Here is a 9,285-nt window from a genome sequence, read left to right on the forward strand (position 1 = left end):
AACTCTTGTTTGTGGAAATGAGAGAAAATAGTTGCATTCCACTTAAATTTTGATTTACAATGTTTGAAGTAAATATTCTGGAAGAATAAATTTGCTTTTTAACTTTAAAGGCAGAGCTGCCTATAACGTCACGAAGAACTTCTTAATAATTTATTGCTTGTTTAGAAGCTCCAATGTGAGGTGACAAATTGTAAATGCTTCAACATAATTTTGCTGAGATGATCTAAGAAAGAGAAATACGTCACACCTGGTCAACAGCACATCGTATTTAACCAGTTGGAGGGCGCTAAAGATCCCGATCCCAGCATTCAACGAGATTATTGCGCAACAATTGGATCCGAAACAAACCCTGACTTTCTTTTGTAAAATATCCACACAGACATCACATTACACCTTGATTTCATCAAGAACAGTGCACCGTGGTACAATTACGTCATAATCGTGGATTGAACTTATAAACACGTGACAAAACATAAAAAAGTTCAAACTACGTCACAGGATTCTCATTACATGAAATTTCGCGGCGGAATCTGCGTAAGATGACGTAATAAATGAAGCTTATAAAAACTTGGCGAAATAGACAAAGTTTTGTAAAACGAGACAAAAACTAATACAAAGGTAGGAATAAAAAATCTAAAAACAGCTGAAAATATACAAATTATTGATATGATTCGACGAAGCAGCAGATTCAATGGATCAGTAAAAGCTTAGATTGGGGTCTCGTAGTAAAACTTCTTCACGCTCAACCCCGCCACGCTCAAATCTTCGGAAGACGCAAGGATCTGTGACGTATTAGGCGGCAGGCTTCTTCTATCCGAGTTTCTTCCCTTGGCGAATAGGTGAGTCATGTTGCTAGGTTCCGTGTCCGACTTGTGCATTCGGCGAACGGCGTCAGCTGAGTTGCTGTACGGGGGATTCACCTGAAGGCTGCTTTTCCTGGGGCCGCCAGGAATTGCCCAGGGCTGGCTCGATAGACGATTGCTGTTGTCGATTGCTGATCGCTTTCCCATTACGTCATCGGGTTTCTGGGGGTTGACGTGCTCGGGTTGATGGGGATCTCCCGTGTTGTAGCCAGGGGAAAAGGAGAGACGTTGGTCCCCACTGCAAAAAGCAGCAAGCGGTAAATGAATTATATAAACTGTGTCCGCCAGATGGCGGGTTGAGCAGACAACAAACAAATAATTTAATGACATCAAGAAACTCGACTAAGACAGGAGAGTGTGCGCCACATGACGTCAACAATCGGTTTCTGGGCGTATTACAATCCCTTATGACGTAACAATAACTCACCCGGCGTTAGGTGATGCGTAACTTTGCCTGGATGCCAAATATGACGGAGACTCCACCTGATTATGACATCATAATTAATTACACTGGTCAACACGATTTTTGTTGCAGATTGTGTTTGGGTCTTTTTTACCTAATTTGGGGGCGCTGAATCCGAATCTGGCGTTATTTTGTTTCTATCACATCACGTTTTTGAGATAATATATAATTTATATATGTTCATTATGAAATAATACTGCAAATCAGAGACCGCCTTGAAATGTAGAAGTTGTTTTAATCAGAACTGCTGGAACGTTTAATCATGCAAAACACGAACACAAAGCCTCGTGTTCAGTTAAAAAACATCACTAGAAATTGACCGTTGAACATTCAATGTAATGCCACAATCTTTAAGAACTCGAAAATTTTCGTTTTAATGGCTTTCGTTTGTGGGTAGTAGTGTAAATTTATCTCTTCAAATTCCAGCAGTAATCTGCCATCATGTGGCAATCCCATCGGCCCTGGTAGCGCTCTTCCATAACTCTAATATATTGGTGGAAGCGCTCACCTTGTTCTTCACTGACGTCCCCAAGGTTTTCAGGAAAGTAATCTGAATGATTTTTCAGAAAATGTAGCTTTATGCTCATATTGCATTTCATCTCTTGCATGCTGGACAACATTTCTTTTACGAGGTCTCGATAGTTCTCTGCCTTTCTGTTGCCAAAGAAGTTACTAACAACTAAAGAAAAAGCATTCCATGCCCTTGCTTCTAATGTGTTCATTGATGCTGCAAAATTTGCATCTCTGAGCAACTGCCTTATTTGTGGGCCGTTAAAAACTCTTCACTAAGACTTCACTAAAACTATTTTTTTTCTTCACTAAGACTTGGGAAGGCTTGGCATATGTACTTAAAGCAATCTCCACTGTGACCAAGGGCTTTAACATACTGTTTCATTGCGCCAAGTTTGATGTGAAGTGGCAGCAGGATGATCTTCTTGGTATCCACTAACGGGTTATGAATGATATTTTTTTCTCCAGGTGTTAAACTGCTCCTTTCTGGCTACTTATCTTTTATCCAATGCTCATCTTTGGCTCTGCTATCCCAGTAGCAGAGAAAACAAGGGTATTTGGTGTAACCACCTTGCTGTCCTAACAGAAGGTTCATTATTTTTATGTCTACACACAATCCCCAGCCATGATCACTGTACTTCAGTGTTTCCAGCACATTCTTAATGTTTTCATACGTCTCTTTGAGTGTCACAGAATGTCCTACTGGAATCGATGCATATTTATTTCCATTGTGAAGTAACACGCATTTCAGGCTTCGTTTTGAGCTGTCAATAAACAGTCTCCACTCATCTGGTTGATATTTGGCTATTCCTAATTGCAAAAGAAGACCTTCAATATCATGGCAATAAACCAAAGATCTTTTAGAAGAAAAATAGTTCAGAAATAGCTTTTCTCGATTCCGATAAAACGTGACAGATCATTCAAGCTGGAGAAGGTTTTTTTCCTGGAGCCGTGAAGCTAGCAGTTCTGAGGCCTGTTTGGAAAGATTTAAATCACGGATTAAATCGTTCAGTTCCGACTGATTGAACAATAAGGGTTGCTCAGAAAAGGAGCTCAAGGGTTGAAAATCTAAATCTGAAACTTCTTTATCAGTTTGTGAAGAATCAGAGGATAATCTAAGCTCTTCTTCACTACTTTCGGGCAGATGAGTAAAGGTAGGCACAGGTATTTCGTCACTGTGTGCAATAGGACGCAGAGCAGAGGCAAGATTTGGATATTGCAGCTTGTGCTTGTTCCTCTTGTTGTAACCTTTCACACTGACACGACAAAAGTAGCAATCATTGAGATGATTTTTTTGTTCTGGCCAGATCATTGGTATACCAAACTTCAGATGTTTGTCCTTGCCCTGAGACCAAGATCTCAAACTCTCCACGCAACTTCTGCATACTTTATGAGGGACCCAACTTTTATCTTGGTCCCCTAACTTCACCTTAAAGTAAGCGAAATAAGACCTTTTCACAAAATTGGTAATTTCATGTCGTTGGGAAGAGACAGTGAAGCAACCACAAATATAGCAAAAAATATTGGGGTCATTGGCGCATGTACGCTTTTTGACAGCTGACATAGTATTTAATACAATCCAAAATTACAACTCAATAACACAAACTGACTCCATAAAGTCAATGAAAGTATACTGCGAAAATTACACCCTGTCTTTCGTTTGGTTTCAAGTTAGTTTCAAGTTTCAAGTTCAGAGTAAGCAGAATTAGCACGATAAGCACATTAAGCATGATAAGCAGATTAAGCATGATAAGCACAATAAGCAGTTTGGTTCTTTGGATAATCAGACATCCTGTGTCTTTTAATGTTTCAAAACAAGCTTATATGACCACACATTTGGGTTATTTGCCAAAGCGCATAATTTTATTTTACCTTGTACAAACAATATTATGTTTATCGTTTACAATGTTTATGTTTTACTAAAGAGCAAGGTGCTGTCATAAAAAGCATTTATAAAGCCGATTAAGTCTGCAGGGCAGATGTATAAAGATAAAGATGGTAACTAAGTAATGAACTACCAAAGAAAAATGAATGCGTCCACATATATTTTCGAAATTCGAAAAGAGGTCCGTGATTGAAAAAGATTGAGAACCATTGGATTAAAGTTAACCGAAATCTCTGTCATTCAGTACTACAACAAAAACTTTCAGCCGAGGTTTCATCATAGGTGATTTCAATAACAATATTTGATCTGTTGCTGTTATACGCTCACCGTACCGTCGCTAATGAAAGTCAAAATTTGATCATTTTATGAAATTGGGGAAAATGCGCAGCGAAAAAACCTGACGTGATAGAGCAATTCTGAGCTCAGAATTGGATTCAGCAACCAAAACTTATCCTAAATCAATCATCAAAGTTCATGCAACTAAAAATTGTTTTGTTTTTGTAGACCAGTGTTATTAACGAGAAGCAAAAGTTAATAACGCCTCGATCTATCATTGTGACGTCAAACAAGAAATAAAGAGAAGGAAAGCATGAAGCCTATTTTAAAGGGAAATCCCCATATGGGTACCTGTGGGGGGCGGGAAGCTTGGTTGGGTTTGGGGTGGAAGAACAACTCGGCGGTGAGTCGAGTTGGTATGGAGGGGATTGACTTCTTCTTGTTCCACGTTGGGTCGTCGGTGGCAGATTCAAAGTCATAAGCGACCAGTCTGTTCACCCTGGTCATCATCTAAACAGGCTACAAGTCAGCCGCCGCGTGTGACGTCACAATGAAACTCAGCGAGCAACAATTACCTGCATGATCTCCATGTGAGCTCCGTACTTGCGCAGGGTGGCGCACAAATTCTGGATGAAGATTGAACCGTTGTTTTCATTCCGCCACGAATAATATTCTGCAACAAAGCATGCACTCTGGCGTCAAAATGCTGATTATGACGTAATTACTATACCACGAACGAAAACGAATGCTCTTAACCACCTGACACTGTCGAGTTCGCGATGAGGAAATCGGCCTCAACGGGGACCGACACGTAATCAGGTGCGCCATCTACCACGTCACCCACAGGGGCACCTGCAGGCCCGTCCACTCTGTCAAAGCTGTTCGATGCCAGTCGTACCTGGACACCATCGTCACGTTTGTAGCCACGGCACGCCTGGAAGTGTCGGTGATTACAATTATATACAGAGACTCGTGTCACGCATCACTGCACACCAACCTGGATGAAGAATAACTTCGGCTTCCTTGCAAGACTCGGGCAGTTGTCGGGACTGAAGGGCCGCGTGAATTCCTTCAACTCCATCTTCGCATCTCGCGCGTACAGGACGTCATTATCGCCACCATGTGTCAGGATCGCACAGCCAAAGCAGTCGTAGTTTGAGTGGTCGGCTTCGGCCACTAAGAACATGGACATATTATAACAAACACGAATGCATTACAACAGCGAATGAGGAAGTTGCAAGCTTACCTCGCTTCAGCCAGCGCTGGATGAGTTGTTTGCCCGCGTCGTGAATGATGCGGACGTATTCGAAGCCGAGATTTTTCACCGTGTCTTCGATGTTCATCGCATCCATGTCCGTGCCGAGTCGAACTTTCAACCTGAGCTTCGGGTCAAAGTTCTGAAAAACCGAATCAGATGAAGTTGCTTTCTATAAATCCACATACAGGACCACAACACAGTGAATTTATGCATGTGGACAAGCTAGAACATGTGTTGGCACGAAAGGCGGACCAGGCTGAACTCTACTAGATAAGATGATGTGGAACCTTTTGGTTGAAGATGATGAAGCATCCTCTCTCCTGGTGCCTCATGTTGTACTGATACTCCGAATCGATCCTCTCAAGCAATCTAATCTCTGGAGGATGTGCTCCTTGCATGGATACGTCTCCATCGCTTCCAACATCTGCATCCACCACGTCGTTCCTTGATCCTTCCTCTGGACCACACCTGAAACATAGATATCTCATAACATACCACCACAAGACAGCGAGTTGATATCTTTTAGCTGACACTCACATATAAAAGTGCTTGATTGACTCTGTGATGTCATCTTCTTTGTCATCCCGAGTATTTTGAAAAACATCATCAATTGTGACCTCATAATCTCTCTTCTCAGCTTTGCTGCAAATTAATTTTTGTAAATTAATTCCTGAAACATAGTCGGCACATTGATGAAAACCACAAGAGCAGTTTTGTTTATGTAACAATACAGTCGTGTTTACTCACCCAGGGTCAAAGTTCATGACGACGTTCCCCGCAGGTTCTATAGACGGAGTATCCTGGAACAGGACAGCTCCTGCGTGTACAAATGTGAAAATAGATTATTATTTATCAACCAAAACAAATTCTCGTGCAACTACCACGTAGAGTTTCAAGAAGCAATTGAGCAATATAAGATCAAACAAAAGCAGAAATTGATGGATTGTGAAAAGCAAATAGAGTGTTAGATCGGTATAAGTTTCGTCATCCCCCTATTGAACGCAGCAAATGGGTCTTGCACCATCGGTAAATCGTTTGACTAATGAGTAAACATGAGAAGGTAAACACTGGCTCGCTTATTGTGAGGACACGACCCAGCAGAGAAAAACAAACACATCACAATTAAATGATTATGACAGAACATTACACCACAATTAAAAGCAAAAGATTGCAAAGCAACACAGAGCACTGCAGCAATTAATTAGTGGTTGCGCAATCGATTAATTTTACTGAAATAACATTAATGAAATAAAAGCAGCAAATTATTAAAGGAAGTTTCACGTTGCTGACAATCTATTTTTAGCATGGACGACACATATTGATACTGGGACTCAGCTTTACACATGGGCAATGTCACAAATGTGCAGTGAAGTTACAAATGGACGCAATAATCAGACCACGCTGGTTAGAGAGAGTGGCTACAACTTAAACAACATAGTCTGAAGAAAGCTGAGCCCACTTGACCAAACAGCAAGTTATAAGAGCTCATTTGCCCGGCAACATTTCCATACAGGCAAGCAGCTAAATTACAATATGCCACCAACTTAAGCAATAAACATCATATTGCAAGCTTACTGAATGAAAAATCTTAACTTTAAACGTACCACAAGCATCATTACAACTATCTGCGCTGTTGCTAACATCACTGAAACAAATCATTTACAAGTAAATGAAAACATGTTGTGCCTTATCACAAAAAACACAGAATTGGTTTAGAAATCAAAGCGAAAATTGAACTTGTACCTGCTGGTAGTGAAGACGTGGAAGAAACTCGATCTTCCTGATGTCGTTCGTCGATTCCGTCAAATGTGGGGTCTGCCATCGCACTTTCATAATCTTTGTCCTGCAAAAATTCAAAACTTCATAAAACACAAATCCTTCATTGTATGAAAAGAATTAAACGAACATTTCAAAGACGAAAACAGTCAGAAGTGTTGTGCAATTTAAGTTTGTGACTGTAAGCTACACATTTTGAAATGTGGTAAAATATTTTCGTAAAATATCTGCACAAGCACCTCATAGCTTACCTGGTTTGTACGATCAAATTCTGGGAAAATATCCATGACTTTATCGTTGTCTTCTCAGATGTTAATATTTTTGCACAAGAATAGCAGCAGCAGCAGCAGCAGTAGTAGTAGTAGTAATAAATAAATAAATATGTCACAGGTCACGTAAAATATTTCTCTAAAAACAAAGCAGAGTTGAAGAAACATCTGAAGTAAATCTTTGACCGAGTTCCCTCTCAGCAACCTGCTTGTGCTGACATCAGGTGACATCAGGGAGCTCTCACTTCAAAACTACCTGCTCAGTCCTTTATATAGAGTAGGCCCTCTCTCTCTCACTCTCTCTCTCACTCTCTGAAATGTTTGTGTCTGTTTGAAGACAGATCAAATGTTGCAACACCTCACATTAAATAGTAAATTATAATTGCAACTGACACACCTATATCAAGGAAAAGTACAACTACTGGCCGCTTACTACAGCTTGATCTAGATTGCTGAGTCAAATTTCAAAACAAAGAAAGCTTCCCACAACACATGAAGACAAAGGGTCAAGCCATTAACAAAGTTGATATAAGTCTCATTGTTCGAGCAATTCATGAAAATGTTGTTTTCAGTGGAAGTCCCACCATAACAATGACGTAAACAAGAAACAAAAGTAAGGAGAAAATGTTTGTTATTATTGTTACAACAAAGTGCTAGAAATCCCCACCAGACCACCAGCACGACATTTGCATAAAAAATAGCATAATCTATATCAGCATAGACAAGTTTCTATTCCATAAGCCATGATACCAATCAATTGCAACAATACAAAAGTTTGTGAATGGTCATTTTATAACAATCTACAGTGGACACAGGATAGTGTGGTATCATATTTCACTCATAATTGCAGACATCAATGGAAGTCAAAAGGTCACAGCTTGGAGTATTCCACGGTTTCTACCACAGGCTCACTTTGACTCACAACTTTATTAAATTTTACTTTACTTAAAATGCAAAAAATTGCTGAAATAATAATCAGTTACACTCATCTACATCATCACAATACTTTCCTCAGCCAGAGGATAAACATTAACATACCGTACCATCTTCCAGGCTAGGCCTGGGTTAAAATTAGGTTAAATCATAAAATACCAACCAGGCTAAGCAAGCATGGATAGATCTGTGCTTGAGAGATATAATAATAATTAATTCCAGAATTATCGACCTGGCCTACACAGTCTGGCTATGTTGTATGGAAATGATATACAAATATTTATACATACTGCTACTTTGTAAGGCACTTGCTACAGGCCTACCTTACTTACAACTTATACAAGGAAGGGTGTAGGCCTATAGCCGCAGATCAACTCCACAGATGCAGAAAAAGTTGAAGGATCACTTCCGGATACATTATATAAGAACATCCGCTACATCACGAACGCGCCATTCAAAGATTCCGAGCCATTCAAATGCACGATATGATTCTAGCCTATAGACCTAATCACAATCAGCGATATTCATCGAACGTTGTGGTCGCAGCAAAGTTGATTCTTTGTTAATAAGCAACTTTCGTCGCTCGTGATTCACACTTCACACAGGTTGTCTGGTTCAACGGAGCGTGTTACGTCATAACAACCCGGGCGACCAAAAATAGTTACAGAACCAAAACTTGATAATTTGCGCAATAAGCGCCTTGTTGAAAGCAACGTGTGTTTGCTGAAGTAGGTATATTTGGAAATATCACGTGAAGTCGCGGCCACACGCTATTTTGATGAGTCTTTATCTTTTTAACATTATACAACACAAAACTTCTTCGCAGGGAATAATAAAGCAACAAAACACAGACATCTGCCTGATATAGCTTTGTCTTTCGCGTATGACATCAGAATGTTTCATGACGTCGCAATGTGATCCTAAAATGATAATCGGTGTTGATTGCGTACGACACAGTAGGCCTATATTTGAGTAACAATTCTTATTTCCTAATTTCACCACCGTCTAGTTTTTTGTTTGAAGGGTCGATGTCGCAATAATTGTTTTTATCA

General features: G+C 40.0%; 1 protein-coding gene across 2 annotated transcripts; it reads right to left on the reverse strand.

The window, feature by feature from the left end:
• Positions 1-382: 382 nt before the first annotated feature.
• LOC143470120 (caspase-7-like) lies at positions 383-7,457 on the reverse strand. Of its 2 annotated transcripts, XM_076968027.1 has the most exons (12): positions 7,283-7,455; positions 6,999-7,098; positions 6,003-6,072; positions 5,793-5,897; positions 5,543-5,723; positions 5,244-5,394; positions 4,995-5,173; positions 4,757-4,931; positions 4,573-4,670; positions 4,349-4,507; positions 1,291-1,346; positions 383-1,101 (listed from the first exon to the last, which is right to left on the reverse strand). In XM_076968027.1, the coding sequence occupies exons 1-12, from the start codon at positions 7,316-7,318 to the stop codon at positions 708-710; spliced, it is 1,704 nt and encodes a 567-aa protein (XP_076824142.1). In that variant the 5' UTR covers positions 7,319-7,455; the 3' UTR covers positions 383-707. The 2 variants fall into 2 exon arrangements, with proteins under 2 accessions (XP_076824142.1, XP_076824143.1); XM_076968028.1 differs by lacking the exon at positions 1,291-1,346 and having other exon boundaries at positions 865-1,101; positions 7,283-7,457.
• Between the last annotated feature and the right edge of the window lie 1,828 nt (positions 7,458-9,285).

This window comes from Clavelina lepadiformis, chromosome 9 (assembly GCF_947623445.1).
Source record: "Clavelina lepadiformis chromosome 9, kaClaLepa1.1, whole genome shotgun sequence".
Classification (NCBI taxonomy): Eukaryota; Metazoa; Chordata; class Ascidiacea; order Aplousobranchia; family Clavelinidae; genus Clavelina; species Clavelina lepadiformis.